The 22,402-nt window shown below is 35.9% G+C and overlaps 2 protein-coding genes across 4 annotated transcripts; one reads left to right on the forward strand and one right to left on the reverse strand.

Annotated features, from left to right (window-relative positions):
- On the forward strand, positions 1 to 8,976 carry LOC114540646 (cytochrome P450 4V2-like). 3 transcript variants are annotated; one of them, XM_028560777.1, is made up of 15 exons: positions 2 to 363; positions 1,805 to 1,917; positions 2,056 to 2,128; positions 2,622 to 2,634; positions 3,066 to 3,186; positions 3,435 to 3,504; positions 3,782 to 3,851; positions 4,592 to 4,718; positions 4,934 to 5,125; positions 5,681 to 5,783; positions 5,916 to 5,989; positions 6,379 to 6,445; positions 8,085 to 8,264; positions 8,533 to 8,706; positions 8,889 to 8,976. In XM_028560777.1, exons 1-14 carry the CDS (start codon positions 183 to 185, stop codon positions 8,694 to 8,696), a joined length of 1,548 nt encoding a protein of 515 aa, XP_028416578.1. In that variant the 5' UTR covers positions 2 to 182; the 3' UTR covers positions 8,697 to 8,706; positions 8,889 to 8,976. The 3 variants fall into 3 exon arrangements, with proteins under 3 accessions (XP_028416571.1, XP_028416585.1, XP_028416578.1); XM_028560770.1 differs by lacking the exon at positions 8,889 to 8,976 and having other exon boundaries at positions 1 to 363; positions 8,533 to 8,711; XM_028560784.1 differs by lacking the exon at positions 8,889 to 8,976 and having other exon boundaries at positions 1 to 363; positions 1,819 to 1,917; positions 8,533 to 8,711.
- A 311-nt stretch (positions 8,977 to 9,287) lies between these two features.
- On the reverse strand, positions 9,288 to 22,302 carry LOC114540697. Its single transcript, XM_028560824.1, has 14 exons — positions 22,184 to 22,302; positions 18,216 to 18,663; positions 16,786 to 17,051; positions 16,166 to 16,267; positions 15,817 to 15,867; positions 15,387 to 15,476; positions 15,116 to 15,223; positions 14,590 to 14,697; positions 13,190 to 13,998; positions 12,042 to 12,444; positions 11,202 to 11,823; positions 10,737 to 11,127; positions 9,920 to 9,974; positions 9,288 to 9,692 (listed from the first exon to the last, which is right to left on the reverse strand). The coding sequence occupies exons 2-14, from the start codon at positions 18,611 to 18,613 to the stop codon at positions 9,406 to 9,408; spliced, it is 3,690 nt and encodes a 1,229-aa protein (XP_028416625.1). The 5' UTR covers positions 18,614 to 18,663; positions 22,184 to 22,302; the 3' UTR covers positions 9,288 to 9,405.
- Between the last annotated feature and the right edge of the window lie 100 nt (positions 22,303 to 22,402).

Here is a 22,402-nt window from a genome sequence, read left to right on the forward strand (position 1 = left end):
ATTTGCAACAAAGATCAAGGTCATTCAATGTGGTGTACGGACAAGGGATGTAAACAAATATGTAAACGAGAAATAGAGTACCTAAAGTACCTAAAAGGCTTGGGTACCTGAAAGGTTTAATTGGGTTTGTCACAAGAACGTAACATATTTTATATCAGTTAATTTTATCGATTAAAATTGTGATGATGGCATTGGAATTGTTCGGTATAATTGTTACGATTTTGTTATGCCTAATATGTGTTTGGCTAATTTGGATGGCGTGGAAACGAATTCAATTGTGCAAAGTTTTGTCCTCCATTCCAGTTCCTTTAACACCTTGGCCTATCTTTGGTCATGCTCTACAAATGAAAAGGGATCCACACGGTAAGTTAATTCGGTTCTCGTGGCGTAGACTGAAAGGCTAGATCCGTGTCGTGCTTAAATGAGTAAAATAACATATTTATATCTTATAACGGTTTACATTAAATTGCTTTGCTTCTTACTGCTAAGCGATATTAACAAAGTTGCTTAAGTGATCAAATTCAGTTAAATCACAGGTTAAATTATACGACGCAACCTATATTAACATTCATCAACCAAGAAACATGGACCTGCAGTCGGTATTTTCTCCCTAATACATTGCTCACTTATTGTTATTGTTATGCCATGAATATTGCATGTAATAATGCTGGACAATGTTGACTTATATATATGTGAACTGAACATTGCCATAAATTTTATTTATATTGCAAAAACATTTGGCATATAATCTAAATTGTAATCTCTATTGAATGTTTATATGATTCCACTTCCTTACCACCTAAGTGGGATTCCTGCATCAGTTGCCTATATCTGACCATATAATGAAAAATTCCTATATTATACTTATTTAACCATTGATATCCTGGCTTGGCAAGATGACCTTTTACTGACCTATACCTTTTAATACAATATAACACAATTTTTATAGCTTCATATTTCCCAGGAAAGCCTTTGTATATTAATTATTATATGTATATTAATATATGGTATATATTAGTCCACACAATAGTTTAGTGTCTAGCTGACAAATAATCGTCATATAAGAAGCAAGTTAATGTAAATCTGAGATGACAATTAATATAGGCTTAAAGTCAACCAGAATGAAGATTTGGTGATATGTTAGGTATCAGTACAGTTAGTGAGCTAGATTATAGGTTCAACAATACAGAGTAAATACTTAATTACATGGTTAATTAGCTTGTGTGGGCCATATATAACTGCATGTGACTTTTCTCTGCCCTATGATCCTATACTGGTAATACATAAATTGAACAGTCTATTATTGTTATTTATCATATCGATATGATAGATAACGATAGACTATTCAATTTATGTTAATTACTGGTATATATACCTTATATTTTTCATACTAATTAACATAGCATTTGTATTTATAATTATGTGAAATTGTGAAAATTGGGGGCATAGGAAGCAGGGGGCAAGGCATAGCCCTCAATAATTATCTGAATATCTTTTGGCTTTCTTAATTGTTAAAGTATGATAGAAAATGCTACACATGAAATTACTTGAAATTGTATATATGTTGCACATGTAACCTAGCTGTTCTCTGAAATGGCCATTTCCTGAGGATTTAGAGCAAACAAAAATAAAATTTTTCTTGCTCAGTGCCAGCAATGAGCCTGGCACTCATAATTTTGACTTGCACCGTTTATAAAGCTAAACATGCTTGATACTACCAATTCCTGTGCGCTAAAGCCTGGAATACCGTGGTTAAACAAAATAACCGGAGGTCATCATCTTTTGTATTACAATTATTACACAGAATTTTACATCCAGATTAGAAGTTGGATGGAGAACCTCCGGGAGAAAGGGTTGACTTGTGTATGGATAGGACCGAAGCCCTTTATTGGTATTTTTAAAGCAGAGTTTGTGGAGGTATTTACATACTTTACATATTATATATACTAAAAATACTTTTATGTAAGTGACAATTTTGTTATATAAGGTCTTTCTGAAATAAGTTTGAAATTGTCAAAATATTAAATGACTATGAACTTTCTAAATTTGATGTAGATTTTATTGTCGAGCCAAAAAAACATTACGAAAATGCCTCTTTACACTTTTCTTCACCCGTGGTTTGGCGAAGGTATGATTTTAGTAGAAATAAGTTGAAGCGAATGCGATTATATATAGTCAGTGATGATATTTGTGATTTTGTGTGTGAGTTCGTTTTTTCTTTGATTAAACTGAAAAGTTATTTCCGAGTTTCTTTGTGACATAATATAGCTATTTGAAAGTTTTTCATCGATTTTTATTATTTTTGGTATGAGACTTCTGTTTCTGCAGAAAAATCAATAGACACACGAAACCGAGGCTAGTTAGATTTCAATTTTCGGAATTTCAAAATCATGCTTACTTTCACTTTTCCGCTGGACCTGTCAGAAGCCAGAAAAAGGATATTTCTTTCAATCAAAATCGAGCAATGCACAAATAATTTTGGACTTATTTTGGCTGAAGAAAACCTGACTAGCCTCGTTTTTGTGTAACTCGCTACAGGCCTCTTGCTCTTTTTCGAATAGGTTTATGAAACCCTTTTTTCTCTTTATTTTTTTTTCTTTCACTTTTTCTTTTAATTTCAGGCCTTTTAACAAGGTTAGCAGCTCTCAATGTTATTATGAAGCACTTAAATGTAATATGAGTGGCAGCTATCGGGTATTACACGAAGCTCTATTCTATCTCAGAAAGAGTATTAGTAAGGTGTACCAAACTTGTAAGTGTACCAAATGTGTAATGGAGAGATAGATTTTCTATATTTGTTTGTCTTATTGGACAATTTTTATTGGTTAAAGCAACTAAAAACGCGTGGTTAAAAAAAATCCTCTTGTTTTACACAATGAAAAAAATTGGTTTAAAAGAGAAGGATCTGAGACAACCAGTATTAAATTATTTATTTTTTTAACAATCTAATTATACCGAGTTGCTTTTGGAAAGAAACAGTCGTCCCTACATATCCAAAACCAAAAATTTAATTTTTTGGGCCATTTTTCTACTACAATAAGTATATTTTATCTTTTACTTTTCAGCGCTGGCAGTAAATGGAAATCTCGTCGAAGGCTTCTTACCCCGGCATTTCATTTTAAAATTTTAAATGGTTTCGTATCCGTTTACCAAAAACAATCCGCTGTTTTAGTTCAATTACTGCAGGTAAGATAATTTAGAGGTCAAATTAGAGGTCAAATCAATAGACCTCATGCATAATGACGTATCAAGCCGTGACGCCTGAATTGAATTTTGGTTTTTTAGTCACGGAGAACAATTCAAACTTCACATTTAAAATATAAGATGGATTTCAAGATTTGTGAACAAAACATTCACAACAGTCACTAATCCTTAAATAACCCTAAAATTTGTCCTCAAGATATGTATATAATAATAATATTGCTATGTTGTAGGCCAAAGCTGGTAAGGGTGAATTCAATATAGTTCCATACATCACTCATTGTGTCTTGGATATTATATGTGGTAAGGTTGTGTGGTAAAACTTTTCATATGTTTCCGAAGTTCTCTGCATACATTTAGATGAGAAACAAAAATTGAGAGAATGTATATAAGAACTGCGTATGGCGAAAATCATGAAATATTTGAAATAAAATGAAAATTGAATATTTTTGAACTGACTGAAACTATTATTTACTTGTTATCTCTCGCGCCAAAGCATTATGCGTTGATTCTTCGTGATCAAATATAACTACAAGTTTGTCAAAAATTATCATAAATTATGCTGCATTGCATTTTTCAGAAACGTCCATGGGTTTTGATATCAAATCTCAATTTGGTAGAAATTCTGAATATACCGAAGCTGTATTAAGGTATTCATGTTTAGTGGTTTTATTTGGGGCAACATTTCTATAAATGACTCGCTTACTGCTCAATACAGTACCAGGTGACTTGCGCTAAGCCGGCAAAACAGAGTTGCAAAAAATCTGCGGGTACGCGGGTACCACTCAGAGAAAGGTTTGCTTTGAATGAGGTTTGTGAGGAAGGTTCAAAGTTGAACACTCTAAATTATTGATCACATACATGAGTTCTTTATGCTGGTTGCCACTTGACTCCGTGACGTAACGTCATTTTGAGGAAAGTTTTCAAAACTTAAAATCCTACTGGAGGAAGGTTGAACTCTTTTTGCAACTCTTCCGCAAGATATGCTTTATAAAAATCCACACTAGAGTTCATGCAGTTAAGTTAACCCTTTAGCGGTATATTACATCCAGAAGCCAATTAGTGTAATTTCCCGGTTTCTTTTCCCGGAGTTACCCTAATGCTTTCAAAATCATAATATGCCTACATGGGGAAGTTTTGTTAGGAAAAATTAATTTTTCGGGTAGGCACATGCACCTTGTGAGCAAATGGAGACACTTCCCGAGTTTGTTCTCGGGCAAGGAAAACCATCCCACTAACAATAGATTACATTGCCCGCCTCGTTTCCAAGCTATTGTTTGCAAATTCGGGGAATGTCTATTACAAAAGAAATTAATAATACTGAACGTCAATAGATGAAAATCTCTATATATTTTTGGGCTACTTCGAGGAATATTTTTTTGTTTTTCAGCATGAGTGAACTTGTTCAAGAACGCCAAAAGTCACCATGGCTCTGGCCTGATCTGATATATAATATGACGTCATCTGGAAAGAAGCATCGAAAAAATTTAAATATTCTCCATGACTTTACAAATAAAGTGCGTCATTTTGTTCTTTTTATCAACTTTGGATAAATATTCAGATGGACGAGATTTTTTATAAAGGGTTATAATCGAATACAATGCTCTGCGGTGCATTATTTGGTTATAATTATAGAAAATTCACGGACATAGTATTGTTTACATAGCAATGCACAACAATCTATTGAAAACATAAAAAATACGTCTTTAATTTACCTTTCTTGTTATTAAAGGTGATAAACAAACGCATTCAACAACGAAAGACACAGAAATCCGGAAATCCATGCTCTTCAGATACAACGGCGTTATATTCGCCAAGTAATCGTCCCATTCGAGCATTCTTAGATTTATTACTCGAGGAATACGATCAATCATATTTAACAAAGAAAGATGTCAGGGAAGAGGTGGATACTTTTATGTTTGAGGTATAATTATTTTGTTTCTTTGTATGAAGCCGTTTTTTGAGGTAATAAAAATTTTTCCCCAAAATTGTATTTTTCATATGGCAAAAACCTATACGATCTTTCGTATAGGTTTATATTGTGTAAGCATGCAAAACGTCAATTAAACGAAAATTTTTGGCAGGCGCTTGTTTCAGTATTAATGACTACGAAACCCTCTATTATAAAAAATACTTTAAATGCGTTTAGTAGAGGTTTCGGATTTTTTGCATCAAAGCGAATTGTTATTTTATTAGTTTCCATGATAATTCTTTAACCTGCTATGTTTTTGGAGTGCCTGCCAATCTTCTTCTTTTATTTATACTGAATTTTTCTTCGAGTAAACGCTTAGCAAGCGTCTTGTTTATTAAAGGCTCTTTTCCACTCATCGCAAAATCAACTCCCAAGCTCGTTGCGGGTGCTTGCATTTATTTAAAATGAACTGTCAAGCATTGTGATTGGATGAGATTACTGGCAGCGAACTTTCGAGTTAGTTTTTGCGATGAGTGAGTGGGAGCCTTAATTGTTTTCACTTCACAGGGGCACGACACAACGTCAGCATCGTTGCAGTGGACCATCCATCTTCTTGGACATCATCCTGATATTCTCTCCCGATTACAAACAGAAGTTGACGAGTTTTTTGGTGACTAAAATAGAAATTCAACTATATACATACACATTTTATCTCAAGTCTCTCTGTCTGCCTGTGATCATTTTTTGAAAAATAACAATTTCAATGATATCGATCAGCTTTCCGACATGAAATATTTTACAGAATGTTTACCAAACGATGGAAATATAAAGCCTGATCAACTTAAGGACCTAAATTTTTTGGAGTGCGTCATAAAGGTAAAGTTATATGTGTTTAAATCGTTTAAGACTGAAAGCAGATTTTAATATTTGCACTTGTGATGTCATAAGTGACATAACCAGCTGCATAAGTAGTATTTAAAACACGAGATCTATAGTGAGGGTTTTATCATATCAAACTTATTTATATATGATAAAACGCGAGTGTTTTAAATTACTTTTAATACGCCGCATTTTTTTCGACCAATAAATTTGCTCCAATTTGTGTACAACGCTAATTAGGTTGAAGAATTAAATAAAGAATACTAATGAACGTGACAAACATGTCTTGAGAGTCATGTGACGTCTTAGGGTTAATTTCATAGGCTAAAATGCTTATGAACTGTTTTAACAATTAAATGAGTTTAAAATAATTACTTTTAATAAAGGAGGCGTTACGATTGTTTCCATCAGTCCCATTAATCGGGCGGGAGTTGACAGAGGAGTGTAAATTTGGTAAGAATTAATTTAACATATTTGACATATTTATCTGCAGTGCTGTACAGAAGTCCTCAAGATTGTTGCCAGGTATTCCATGTAGTGAGTGAATTCTGTGCCTAGACATTGCTTGGGGAATTAGTTATCGCTGGGCTATTTAAAATGGGGAACATGGAAACATGGGAGCAGGGGAACAGGAGAACATAGGGACGGCCGTCCCTGGGGAACTACCCAGTGGCTCTGTTCTCCAGTTCTCCTGCATGCTTCTTAGTTCCCCCAATCCACTGCTCCCCTCTTCTCTATTCCCCCGCTCCTCATTTCCCCATGCAGTCCCTCCAAACTAACAAACAAAAGTAAAAAAATTGCAAATACTACAGTTTATATTATTCATATGGATAATATGATAAATTATTATGACTATGTTTTGTTAAAAAAAAAATTTTTAGTTACAGTGAAACAACAATGTGCACTTTATAACATGAAAATATTAAGTAATAAGTAATATTTGCACTTTTCAGACATTATTAAAAACTTTATCTGTTGTATATGAACCTCAATTATTTGTCAAACAAACATAGCAATATTATGTGTATTACCTTTTTAAGACATTTATTGGAACACATAAATACTTTCTGTAATACTATAAATATCTAAAATGCCCTACTTCTTGATTATATATGTATTTATAGGAATATTTAAGGAATGTATTACACTGGCAGTGGCATCTATTTACAAAACCATATTGTGTAAAGTCTAAATGCTACCCAAAATGAATTCTCCAAATGTTGCGTTAATTACAAAATACAAGTGTATAATTATGATCTGATCCATATGAATAATATAAATTGTAGTATTTGCAATTTTGTTACTTTTGTGTGTTAATTTGGAAGGACTGGGGTGGTTGAACTGGGGTGCGGGGGGTAGGAAAGAGAGGAGCAAGGGTTTGGGGGAACTGGGGAACGGGAGAACATAGCCACTCGGTAATTCTCCGTTTTCATGTTTCCCTGTTCCCATGTTCGCATGTTCCCCTGTTTCCAATTTTAAAGAAAGCCGTTCTCACTGTGATTGTTTGTGCATTTTAAATCATAACCTCGATAAGCTTGGAAAGTTATAATGAGTGAAATTAGCGATATTGCTGCTTGTCCTTTCATAAACATCTGTAAAGCCGCGTTTACACTTGCAATATTTGCGGCGATTTTCGGTGCGATTTTCTTCATTTGAACGAGTGATTAGTTAAGAATGCTCAGCTGATGTATGTCATTTGAACACCCTTTACATATAAACCAAACAAACTGATCGATTCACAGTAGTGTTTTCTAGGTTCCATTTAGGGATCACGTAATACGAGTGTGTAATTATTTCTTTTCATCAAACAAATCGTCAGTTTAGATATAGTATTTCAAGCTAGGAATCTTTCATGATCTTTATGTTGATTAATGTACATGCAACTCAAAATATAATGTTTTGCACTCCCCCAAATATGCTTTTAAAATCGAGCAGTCGATGGCTCACCCTGATGGCAAAAATCTTTTCGTTAATTGCAAGTCTTTTTTGTGGTCCATGTTTACTTTCCACAAGATTACATGTACGGGCAAAACAATATAATTAGGATCGCATAAAACTATAACTAAAGACACTCAATAAAACTTATTTCCAGGTCCACACCTTGTTCCCAAAGGTTGCAGTGTCATCGTCGGACCTATGGCATTGCATCGTGACCCTGAAGTGTGGGATGAACCTGATGTATTCAATCCTGATCGTTTTCTTCCCGAAAATAACATTGGACGAAATCCCTATGCTTATATCCCTTTTTCTGCTGGTCCTAGAAACTGTATTGGTAAGCTAAGTAACAAAGTGTGCATGCATGCATGCTATTCATATTGAATGGCATTACGAAGAGCAACGAACATCCTGTTGTCTTATAAGTGGGAATCGAGCTCATATCTTTAGGTTCTATATCGCTGCTCTACCAATTGAAATAGCAAAGTTTGAAAACGACGTACATTAATTCCCAGCCTCATAACCAAGTGGATTGTTTTCTAATCCTTTTTTTACTTCTATGCAAACATCCGTTTCATGCCGAAAAAACGTATTTATTTTTTAAGGACAAAAATTCGCGTTGATGGAAGAAAAGGTGGTTTTGGCAACAATATTGCATCATTTCAATATCAAATCAACCCAGGCAACTGATGATATTAAAATAAGTACAGAGCTTGTTCTAAAATCTATAAATGGCATCATGGTTAAACTGGAAACAAGAACAATTTAGATATCATCAGGTAAAATATTATTCTGATCGGATTTTTTCAGACATGCACGTCACAAGACGTGTTTTTGTAGACGTGTTTTGTAGATACCGATTTACAGTCGCGCTTTTCAGCTGAAATAGTGTCTTGTTAACGTTGTAGGTTTGTCAGTGAAATTTTTAAAATCGCTAAATTTAATCCAATATGTTTTTAAGGCCAGTTCCCACGTACAACTGCATGTAACTATACAATCCGTCTCAACTAATGACAGTTTTTTAATTGGAAAATGTGGTACGTATTGGGACCTTAGATGATCGTTAATAAGAGTGCGAGCGTTTGTTGGATGGAAAATAGGCGAACCTCGGCTGATTGTGGAAAAATGAAATGGTGGAGATGATCATCTAAGGTTCCTAATGCCTAATATCTCAACTGCATTTAGTAAATTACCAATGAACTGATATAAATAATTAATTAATTAACTAAAAATAAGTAATTAACAGAATTTGATTCATGTATAAAATTTTTCTTTAACGACACCACAGACTACATCCCTCCCGAACTTAGCATAATTATGTGCTATCAACTGAAGGTTTTATAGCTTTTATGGGGGTTACTTTTTTCCACCGCCTATAGAATGAATACAATGCCAGTGCAATTAAATATCGTCTGAGGAAATTAAAATCAGCTCACGCGCGGGACGCAGTTCAGGGATCACTTTTTAAATTGTTTTTGTTAATTCTTGCTGCTGTGGCAATTCCTACAATGACTCACTAGCTGCTCTGCTAAGTCCTTTCTTGAAATCCTTTTCAGAGCACTGGTCAGTAAGCTAACAACTGCTGAACTTCCAAGACGATTTTTCCAGGACAAAATTACTTTAATTCCCCGTTCCTTTTGTTCATGATTTTCTTCTGAAATATTGTCCATTTTTGATTCTTCGACGCCCAATTCTCTTCCTAAATCCTTCCAGTTGTTGCCCAGTTTGTTGGAAACGTTTGTTATACAGCATTCGTCCACAGCACCTGAAATGCACACAAGAAAAGTTTTTTTTATAAATAAATGCGCATGCATTCTGTAAATACTATATTTGACGGAGAGTTATTCGAAGAATGCTTCTGGGTTATACTGGAAGAATTGGAGATTTTCATTTACTTTATATGGCTTACATAGGTACAGGTGAAAGCTGTTTAAGTGATGTTTCTTTCAAATTAACCCAGTTTTAACAAACTTCAAAATAAACGTTCCTTACATTCTTTTAATTCTTCCATGTCTTCTTCCACCAGAGCAGATAATGGGATCTCTTTCTACAAAATCAAGAAAACGTTCATGTTTGCTATGCAAATATCTCAAATTGGTTACTAACATTTACTAATATATAATATGCAGTGCCCTGGTGGGATTGAAGACATTTATCTATCTGAAATAGACCTCTCCTTTTAGCTCGTCATAACTTCACTGTTTTCAATTGCAAGGAACTCTTGAAAATCTATTTCACGTTATTCACGCTCTGGAGTTATTTATGAACGTGCCAAACATGCACATTTCATTTCCATACCAAAATCTCTTATGCATGTGTTGAAGAAGGATGTATTGTATCTTTACAGATTTTTGGTAAGAGTAAAACGTGTAATTCATTTTATTGAAGGGTAAATCGACTTCACTTGATTTAGGTAAATTCGAGAGGTTTTAAAGGGTCTTAATTTCCAGTGCAATTATACACACTTCAATTTCAAGCCAGGGTCAGTTGATGGAAAAATGAGTCAACTATAGGTCCTCCGACAGGAATCGAACCTACGCTTTTGCGATGCTGGTGCAATGCTCTTGACACTGAGCAGTCAAATTTAAGACCCTTTAAAACCTCTATTCATTTTATTTAACACTGTTCTAAGTAGAAAACGATAAAGTTCTTTGGTAATTGTAGGGGAATGGTATACTGAAAATTTTGTCCGAATGCCAAAATTCCTTCTCGTGGAATCGCCTTGATGTTGTGTAGAAATTAAATGCGGGAATTCTAGGTTATGCATGAGAAAACAAACTGTAATTACGTGCAGTTAGGTCAATAATACCTGAACATTTAAATCTGGATTCCAATGAGATAGCAATTTGCTCAAATCAACTGACCGACACCAATACGGAGGATGGTACGATTCCGGATCAACAGAAATCACATGGATACGTCTTTCATTGTCCCCACACTTACTGCTTGTGACTTCGCGATTTTGTGTGCTGGACCCAGCTTCATCTTCACCTGACTCAGAACTTTTCTCGCTTCCAGACGAGCTTGATTCGCAGGGCCTCTGTAGATCATCTGCGTTGAATGTTGCTCCAGGACAATCTTTATGTGGGCAAGGGGGGCCGCAAATAAATTTAAGAAATTTAAAATACTGACGACAGATTTCGCTGACTTTTTTCTTTAATACGCTTGCAAGGTGAGAAAAATGTTCACCTTTCTTGCATCTAAAAAACCACAATAAAGAATTCATCATTTCAGAACGAATAAATACAGGTAAAATAGCTTTATATATACAAACCTTGCATGGACCCAAATTTGGCAGTCTTTCAACACCAATTTTGTGCAGAATAAATATCTGTTTGAAATTGAGAATATCCCTCCCCGTCTTTGCAGAATTGGCTTCATTCCTTTCGATTTGCAGCTGTGATGATAGACGTGAACCAAGAAGTAGTCGAACAAAGGCGGAGGCAGGAAGCCGCCAAAATCGAAGACGAACTTGTGTTCAGTTTCCGTGAGATCTTCCCAATCCTTGCAAGCCTTGAGCCAACGTTTACTAAAACTTTCATCAGATTTATCCTTTAGCATGCATGGTATAATAAATTCTTTAGCTTCAGTGGGGCACGATGCTACTTTTTTATCACTTTCAGTATATAGAGCGTGAAGAAGTTTAAAACTTGACAGCAGTTCAGCAAGCACGTCAACATCTTCGACCTTATCTTTCCAAATATGTTCTAGTAGTGTACCGGCCACTCGGCCTTCTTCTTTCAGCTTCCTAAATTCGTTAGAAAATTGACGTTTAAAGTGATTTTCATTATTTTTCGGAACTTCGTGGATGCTGGTCATTATATCTACGAGATACTGCGGAGACAAGATTACCAAATCTTTCCCTACGGATTCTTCGCTAACATCGTGCATGATTCCTAAAATGAGACCATCTTTAAACTATAAGCCTTCATCGAAATCGGCTATGAGAAAATGACATTGACTGTAGTAGAAGTCAGAAAAATTTTAGAAATTTCACTCTTTTTGCTCTCTTTGAATGCAAACGATAATTCATCTAAAGCTTCACTTTCACACCAAAAACATCGATTAAAAAATTGCATAAAATATGTTTTCATGTTACAACAGTACACGTTACCTGGGAGAAGAATTAGTCCGCTATCGTGAAAAAATGTTAACATCGAGTTAAATTCGGGATCAGAAAATGTTGTCTGGCATTTGTCTTCTAGCAATTCTTTCACAGCACTGATGTCCAAACATTTCTTGCTCTCTGGATCTTTCTGATGCTCGATAATCACCTCTTCACAATGAAGCCACTTCAGAGGTAATTCCTGATTAACAAACCAGGTCTTGCCCGAAGCAGAGATATCCCTTGCAATTGCATCCTTTAATTTTACAATTCCAGCATCGTCATGGGCATTCGAATTTTCAACAACGAACAATATGTCGTCATCAAGACTTCGGACAAGGCGATTACCAAACATATGTGCAAATTTCTCTTCACAAAATCCTCTTGCTGTGTGAATGAACTGGGAATCAACCTATAAAATATTGTAAAGAATCCTCTCTTATACAACGAAGTTGAAGATCAAAAGGGCTGAGGACCCATTCAGAAATTGGGTGGGGGCACTACCAAAATGTTTACTCTAGTAAATTACGTAATATCGATTAAACTGAACAACTAATTGTTAATTACAGTGACTAATAAAATACTAAATTTTTCATAGCTCAGGGGAAATTCTTTCAGTTTTTGAAGAAAAGGCGACACAACTTTTTTCACTTTATAAAGGGCAGGTCTTGTTCCCCAAAAAGGTAGAAAGAAAATGTCAAGAAAGATAAAGTTGGTACGGTTGCTTATTGCTAATAGGGAGCTTTAGCAGTGACTACGAGTACGAGATTCGTCATTCTCGCGCGTTGTTTGCTTACGCCATCAGCCGAAACTCGTAGTCGTTGGGCTTTCGAGTACGAAATTTATCAAAAAACTCGTACTCAAAAGCTTGACGACTACGAGTTTTGACTAATGGCGTAAACAAACAACGCAAAAGAATGATGAATCTCGTACTCGTAGTCGTACGTACTCGTAGTCACTGCTAAAGCTCCCTAATTTTAGCCGTGCGGTGCAAATGAATTGAGTATATACATATATAGTACACTGGTCTCTGCAAGCGTTGCTGGACTGTGTACTGAAATGAAGCTAGTGATTGCGACAATTAGTAGCCTGATGCAGGTATTCAATCTACGTGCAAACGTTTTGATACAGAAGCGTATAACTTCAGTTGGAATTACCTTAGCTTTGTGGGTTCCCACAAGTATTACTGGAGTGGAGGAGGACGTGTGACTCGCGATCGAATTTAACCAATAGTGTATCTTGCGCAAGCTTTTTTCAGGAGATTTACTCATTTTCAATAAATTAAACACTACCAAATAAAGACTGTTACTATTCATGAACACGTGATGCATTGGTTCGTAGAGTTGGTGCCCGGCGAAATCCCAAAAAATTTTCTTAACGCTTGATTCTTCAGTCGCGGCGCTTGATAATTTTCTGGCGACAAGGGTGGCCGGGTACTTCCGGGGAGAGTCTTGAATAGTGACTGATGGCTCGGTCACCACGCGCCTCACATACTCTGGGGAGTCCAGAGTCGGGATCGATGGTGTTTGCAAACCAGGATAAGTTGTTACGGCTAGTTGGTCCACTAACTCGCGTAAATCAAAATTTTCCGAGGTCCAGGGTAGTCCTGGCAGGTTTGCCTTCTGCATCTTTTCTTTTAAAATCTTTGTGACGCATCGTGCTGTTAGTTCATCGCAATGGGACTCGTTGGGGTCAGCGTGTTTCCACGTTTCGTCAACTTTGCTGCTTGTTATGATAGGTTCACTTATAGAAGCCGTTTGGATTCCACGTGTCTTTTCCCGGGTATCAATAAACGGTTGACCACAAAGAGACCGAGTAAGACTTGTTTTTCCAGCCCCCACTTCGCCAACAACGATGATTTTCAATCTCGAAGCCGAAGCAGTGCCTTCAGCCAAGGCAGTTTTAAATGCATCTACCGCATGCTCTCCTCTGGCCAAAATCTCGTAAGGCAACATCTCAGATGAAACTAAATAGAAAGATAGAAAGCCTGTACATCAAATGATCGGATCCCTCAGGTATTACAATGGAGAAGGCATTGTTTACAGGACTCTGAAGAGATTGCGATTTCAGATAATTCTCTCAGGTCTGTTTATTAAATCCATGAGCAGGGAGAGTATAATTGAAAGGCGCAGGGTGCTTGGGGTAAGCGAATATGTAATAAAATCTAAAAACAAATTGCCAAGTTTGCCTCAACTATATATTGGGCTAATGAAGGCCCTGTTACACGTTGCAATTTTTCTTGCAACTTACAATGCAATTCTTCTTTTGAGAGATGTAAATTTGGCAACTACAAAACCTTTATGTTTATTACAATTCATAGCGTTTCTTACACTTCCATTTTGAGAACTCTTCACTAATTTACATGTCTTAAAAGTAGAATTGCTTTGCAAGTTGCAAGTTGCAAGTTGCACCGAGTAACATGGCCTTCAAATATATGTCCGACAGGTCCTATGATGGTTTTATGAAAATATGAAAAAAAGGGAATTATGTAAAACTCAAGAACTTATTAAATAATTGAATAATTCTGTCAAACATCTAATGGCTATAATGCATCTACCTTCAGTGAATCTACATTCTGTAATTATTTTGTTGGTACCAGTCTCAATAATCTCTTGCCCCTTTTCAACGTCATCAATTACAGAAGAGCATATTTTTTCAAGATTACCTACAAAAAACAAGATTAAGATTAAGATGATAAAGATTTTGCGTAAACATGACATTGATATAATTGTACTACTCTATCTAGGACGAAATTTATTACACGCGTAAGAATAATGACGTTGTTGCAAGTTTTCAAAACAAGAGTTAACAATTTGTGCTGCACAGTCTAGATGTGAACGTTTGGCAATGGTTGTTGAACTGTCAATACTGTCATACTGCATCGATGATGGTTTGACATCTTGATACTTCTTGTTCATAGGAGCAATATTGTTCACTTCTGATGCGACAACCCAGTGGTGCATAACAAGATCTATTTATCAGATGCCAATTGCCTGGGCAATTCTCATACGTCATGTGTGAAATAATGTATGAGAGAAACGGAACTTGTAAATAACGAGGCAGACGTCAATTATTGCACTAACCACAATGTGTAACATTATCAGAGTCCCCCAATTCAGAGAAATCGTCAACACTGGAGGCTCCCAGTTTTTCAATACTTTCATTCGTCTCAAGATCTTTTTCAGAGAAACCTATTGCAGACAAATACTTCTAATTACATATGAATCCATTTACGCAGCAACAAGGTAACGTCACAACGTCACATGATATCAAATAACTTTGTATGTTATAAATAAGTGGATGATACTGATTCAATGATACACGGAGTCAATCATGAAATATCAAAGAACTTACGGCTATCCTCAGGATAATCCTTGGGTTCTGAATCAGAATTCTCGGTTCTTAAAGTCTCGTTATGTTTTTCAAGACTTATACTCCTCTTTGCTACAAAGGAAAGACTATCAACAATCGCCGTATCTTCATCATATATACGACATATCTAAGGTTACAATAGCCAGTGGCGGGCCTAGGGCTGTACAGAATAAATTACACAGCAATTTAAAATTATTTTAAATTCAAAACACCTTAATAACAACGCTATTGGTTATAGATTTGAAAACAACATTGTTACATTAAAATCTTCCAATACACGCGATTCTGATTTTAAATTCTGCATACCCCTAGATCCGCGACTAAAAATAGTGCTTCCTGCAATTTAAGCTCAACAGTCGTGTAAAATTGAAATGAAAAGTTCATTCCCTAAATGTTATCGCACGCAATTTACCTGTGATTTTCTTACGGCGAAGTTCGGATATCATCGCTGCAATTTGACAAGCTAAAATTGTATCCATACAAAGATTCAGTACTAAGTTCCAAGAACATAAAAGTCTGGTTAGAGCCATGAAAGGTCTATGTGCATTCATGCAATGTCTGGCTAGATTCAAGCTAAATCTGGTTACGTCCAAATAAGATATGGTATAGATTATTGCAAGGTCTGGTTGAACTCGAACAAGGTCTATAGTTGGATTCAAGCAGGTCTGCATGGTAATATCCATGCAAGGTTTTGTCATAGATCTAAGTAAGAAAATATCAAAATGGAACTCGACGAAATCGGCGTTAGTTTCTCAACTTACCCCAACGGGAAACATCATCAAAAGCCCCAAATTCCGAAGAAATCTCGGCGCAAGTGGCTCCCTCGACATTTTCATTTGTCTCTTCGTCTTTCCGCGAGGCAACTGTTACAAACAGATAAAGTTAATATGACGCCAAATACTCATGTATCCGTAATTTCTACCTATGATTCAATTCAGTGGACGAGATTAGTTATATTGAAAATCTTTAAGAGCGTAACCCGTTATTAACATCCTGATATTGATGCTTGCACCGGCAAAACTTCGTTTTCTGTCTAAACCTGGACTCAAAGTATGGCTTTCGGTGCGTAAGTTTTTTTATGCACTGAATTATAAATATGTTCATTTTCACATCCATTTAAAAAATGCGGTTGACTAGTACTTGTCTTTATATTTATCCGCTTGGGAAAAGACGCATTTGAGAACCAAAACACGTTTCCAATGGGATAAGAAATGTTTAATTTGGTAATTAAAAAGTTTGCAAATAATCGAATTATTGCAAATAAGTAAATTGTTTGACTTACATGGGAACACTTATTTATGGCAGTCATGAAAATAAAAAAAGTTTACGCGTTGATTGCTACAACCATGCAAAATTAAAATATTCAACCAGCCTGATTTACCTTTGAATGTTTTTAGACGAAATTTCGAAAACATTGCTAAAATTTGATGAATTAGAATTTCATTCATACAATCATCGTGACAACGTGCCAATTGAATTGGTGTCTGCCCACTCTCATCTTTTAAATCTAGTTTTCCACCATTATCGAGCAAGAGACGTAAACTGGTTGCTCTACCACACCTTGCTGCCAGGTGGACTGGAGTCTGACCTTGTTGATCAGGGATATTCGGATTTCCGTCTGGCCAAGAGAGCATTACCTTGAGACATCTTGGAAGTGAATTAAAGTATTTATTATTAGCCGCGTATACTAAAATTACTGCATGTGGATTGGTCAAGAGGAGTACAATTATTTCATTAATTGTACTGCCAAAATAAACGAAATAACGGAACGTTTTTGCACACAAACTAAACAGCTCTGGAGGAACAAATATTTATGAAAGAAGAAATTCAACTTTGTAAACAAGCGATTAAAAAATTTAAATGTATAAAGATTTGCTTTAACCCAGGGTCAGGGCCGGATTAACCTTTCTCGTGGCCCGTGGCATTTTTTCAGTGCGGGGCCCCTCAATCCCGTAAAGCATCAAAACCTTTACTCACCGGCCACAGAATTTTTGGGGCTCGGGTAAAATTCTCGTTAGTGGAATAAATTCCGCAAAAAAATAGCAATTTGTGCTACTGTAGCGAGATAATGTATGACCAAAACATTGGTGTAAAAAATTGAATTTTGGGGGCTATAGCAGTCTTAGGGGGGTTTGAGAGAAAAATTTTGAGTTTTAGAGTGCAACAAATGCGATTTCCTGCGTTTTGGGGGTGAGATTTCCGCAAAATCGAGTATAATATTGCATTACCTAAACTATAAACAACCTAAGACGTTTTCTGAAAGAGGACTATATACTTATTGTTCCAACAACATGCAGTTTAATTTTATTCTTGTAGGTTTTTAGGGACCCTTAAAACCCTGGGCTCAGGGCTAATTTCCCCCTTTGACCACCCCTCTGGGTGGCTCTCCCTTTACTTGAGGTTTTGAATTTCTAAATTTTCCCGTTACCGTAAAATTTTCTTGGGAGAATCTGGTTGCAGGGGTGCCTAATTGGGCCTCGACTTTTGATTTCTAAGGCTTCGCGTTATTTATTTCGCTCCGATAGCTTAATATAAGCTTTAAAGACACTTTTATTTATTTATGGGGCCTCGCTTTTTGCAGTCACTTTATTTCATTTTGTGGCCATGAGGCTTTGTGGCCCTTTTTCCGTCTCCCACGCACCGAAAAAAAATTGAACTGAGTAAAGCGCGGGGCCCCCAAAACCGCGGGGCCGTGGCATATGCCGCTTCTGCCATATGGTTAATCCGGCCCTGCCCAGGGTTAATCTAAGCGGCTTCTGAACAACTGGCCTGAAGTCCACATGCATTATGAGACACGGGTTTGGTTTTTACCTCGAATATCCCCTGAATGCTGCACAGTGCATTGGTGTAAAACCCAACTGTGAAGAAGGATTGACCTGATGCGATGCCCCGGTAACATTTGCGTCTTCAGTGAAAATTAGCTGACCGACTTCTTGGAACCTTCCGCAACACGCAGCTTGGTGAAGGTCATATCTGTGAATCCACTTGTGTTTGAGGTGATGGATGTAATCAAACTCGCCTATGAAATCCTCATTGCATAAAGCACAACGAAAACAGTTCAGGCTATTGCGATGTTCTTTATGCCTTATATCCTTTCTCAGATGCTTGATCAGTGCAAATGAATTAGGAAATTTCTCTCCTGGACAAAATGAACATTCGTATTCACCACAGCACCCAGTACATGTGCCAAATGCCTCGGAGAAAGACATGGAATCCTTTATATGCACAGCTTCATCGATCGCTGTACAACAATGAATTTCTAAAAAAAGTTTAATTTGAAATGTTATGTACATGTTCATTCGTTTTCACAGTCCAGGAGGAGGAATAACTTTTGTCAAGAGGAGGAGAAGTTGCGAGAAACTGTCGGGATCAATAAAAATTGAAAAATAATTATCGTTCTTAAGTGCAAAAAATCGCAATTAATCAACTAAAACGTAAAATGCTTGTTGCAGCACATTGACGAAGCAAGGCGCACATGATGCGATTTTTGTCGTCCGATTTTAGTCGGGGGACCAAATCCTTGCGTGTGCGTTCAGCGATTTTAGTCAGTTTTCCTGCAATTGGAATTGTCAAAACAATTCGATATTTGCCGTTTAAAATCGCTCACTAAAATCGTACGACAAAAATCGCGTCGTATGCGCCTGGCTTAAGCGCCACACATGCGGGATGTGGAATGCGCTAACGTAACGAAGGTAAGGAATAGTCTATGGTCTCAGAGTAATACTAAAATGCCTCACTTCTGACTAAGAAGCGTAAGCGATTCGTCCCATGCATCGCTTGCTGAGTATAGCTTATAGCCGGTGACTAGAGGCATTCATATAATCACAGAGCAAAAAGTCAGACACAAAGTGAGGCAGACATCTGGGTTAATCTGTATAGTCTGTTCTGCCATGGCTCGACCACTCGACGACCCGGGGCCTAATCATTTTGTAATGTGATAAGGGCTGCAACCACGTGAAATAAACGCCAAGTTTGGTGGTCAACAATTTAGAAGAAAATTTAATAGGACAATTTCATCACGATGCTGCCTATAATTGTGTTTGTATATAGAGACATTTTCGTTGTAGCTGGAATTCAACACATCTGGGCGATAATCACACACAAAACGTGGTTAATTTGATTGGAGGTTAGTGTACACCATAGGCAAAGAGCCTCAACATAACATGGTTCTCGTCTTCTCGAAGCTTTGAAGCCTGAAGAGGCAAGCAAACGTACATCACATGTTGTTGCTATCTGCATTGCCAAATCGAACAGCTATGGTTTCACAATTTTAAGGAAGTATGGGGTTGACAATACCTTTTTTAAGCAATTAAGTGATCACTATGGATCTTTGATTTCGTTGTGGCCAACAACCCCCCTAGTATATCTATTATCTACCAAATACTGTGTATTATATATGATGTATACGTAAGATGTAGAAATGGCCCTTCTGTTTTAAGACCAATTGCAAACAAACTCATGCTATTGTTAGGATGACTACATGATAGCCAGGATCATGTACTATGCTTACATCATATACCTCAAAATCATTTCACACTTTGTTTATCACACTGTCTATGTGGGATCATACATGTAAACAGTTAACATACAGTCCACTCTTGTATTTTAGTTTAAGGTCACAAGCAATGCTAGCTTGTGTTCATTAAAAGTAGCCAAGTTTGAACTATTAAAAACCATTTCAAAACATGCATTAACTAATATGCAAATTTAAGGTACTCAACACATCGATTCATTTATTTTCGTGTGTAATTTCAATTTCAAACAAACACTTTGTCTACATTTAAAAAATGCATATAATTCCTAAAATATCAAGAAATTTCAGAATATTTGATACACTTTTAGTTTGAAACAAGTATTCATTGTAATGAGTAGAACATAAACAAAACCCCCCTTAAATTAAATTTGTTAGTAATATTCCTATATATAGCCTAAACATTGTTCAAATAGAGAAAATTGTAAATGTGCATATTTTCACTCATATTTGCATCTATGTCACATGTGGTGGTATATTAATAATAGGGTCATTAGCTATCAATTTTATAAAACAGGCAGCCAAGGCCCAAGATGCAGGTTTTATAAAGTTTCTGTATGTATTAATTGCTTCAGAGAATTAGTTATTCTGGTTCCATAAAAGGCTCCATAAATTATGACCATAATAGCTGTAAAAACATGAACGGAAATAGCTACACAACTTTCATGATAAATTGCATGAGTTGCATGTGTTTAGACTACATACATACACTGTGTGTTTAATCCGCTGTGTTTAGACTACATACATACATGTAAGTTTATTGCATATGCAGTCCACTCATGCAGCCATAACCATATCCCCGTGTTAGAGAGTAGGAGGTGAAATCTATAGATAGACAACTTGTGTGCAGATTAGCAAAGTGCTGGATGTGTTTAAAAGAAAGTGTAACAAAAATGGTCTAATAGAATACACATATGTGATATATATTACAAAATTTGGTTTTGAAATTTTTAGTTATGTAACTCGTTTTCGGTTTGCCTGAATTTTCAGCTAAACTTTGCCCCAATGTCTTGATTCTTGAAATTTGGGGGGGGGGGGGCAAGTGCCTTATAAAACACTCTCTCCTATTTTTTGAGAGAACTTTTAATGAAAATTATTAACAAAGACTAACACAACTAATGTATAATTACTTATTTTAACCAACAGGACTATATCTGTAATTATTGCCAGGAAAAGTTGCAGTTACTGACACTCTTTAAACCTCCCTTACTTTTTGATCGATGGAAAAATAGGTTGGTATAGCCCCCTTCTCCGCAGGCTTGAAATAACAACGTATATAGTATTACGTTGGTCTACGTTCTACAAACTTATCCACGTCCGGTCAACATGCAATATATAATACATATAACTCATTTGTACATAATATATATTTCTTTGCAAGAAGCATATATACCAATAAAACATGTATATGCTTTAAAAGAAAATGAGAAAAATAGATTTATCTTCATTCATTTTGTATTCTCTTAAAATATAAAATGAATTCTTTTTAATGAATTATTGCATTAATTAACACTCTGTGATTACAACATGCATGGAACATGAATACAATATTATAAAGTTTTACTAAACAAAATAAAGTTACTAAACAAATGTTATTCCTCACTGTTTTGGCCAAGCCAGGGAATGGAACAAGGAGCTATATACTCCCTTAGAAGTAAATGTGAAACTGGGCTTAGCCCCCCAAAGTACTTGAAAAATTTTGTACAAAAAATAATGGTTATGAACATAGCTTGTGTATCTATTCCTAGTCCCCACAATATAGACCTGTAAATAATATGTTGGTTTACAATAGTTAAGTTCAGTAGAGCACTTCACCATAATCACTGGATGTGGGCTTGATTGAGTTAATTCTTGCTATATAAAGGCAAGTTGACTGCTGATTTTGAGATAGAATTCAGTTTTGCAATATAGGAAATTAGTAACAGGAAAGATAGTGTATAAATATTAGTGTTTGGTCGACTGAAATGTATAATATTAATAATGACTGCACGGATTAGAGTAAAGATATTCTACTAAAACGCCCTTACTCATCAAGCGGTAAGATAAAGTTAATTGAATTGCATTATGCCAAAGCACATACAATGTCTCAAGACGGTTAATGTATTATTATCAAAATATCATATATGGGAATACACGTTTTGTTTGCAAATACAAATAACGCAATTATACCTTTCGCTTTTTACATCTGAGCAGAAATAAAGAATCAGTTAAATGTTTTATCTGTTATTATAAAAATTAATGTACTCACCTTTTCAGATTTTCTTGATATTATTAGTTGGGCCCTATGAATTGTTGACTTCATAATCATAGAATGGTTTAGCCGTTGGGAAGGATATAATATTGATTTTCATTGAATATAGGCGATTAGCGAATTTGCTATCGCTGAATTCACAGGAAATTGTTACAAGTTCTTGGAATTAGAACAAGCTCTGAAACAAAGATTCTTGCATTCGGAGTTCCGGTACCG

The sequence above is a fragment of the Dendronephthya gigantea genome, unplaced genomic scaffold (assembly GCF_004324835.1).
Source record: "Dendronephthya gigantea isolate DGI-Jeju-01 unplaced genomic scaffold, DenGig_1.0 000003F, whole genome shotgun sequence".
NCBI classification, from domain to species: Eukaryota; Metazoa; Cnidaria; class Anthozoa; order Malacalcyonacea; family Nephtheidae; genus Dendronephthya; species Dendronephthya gigantea.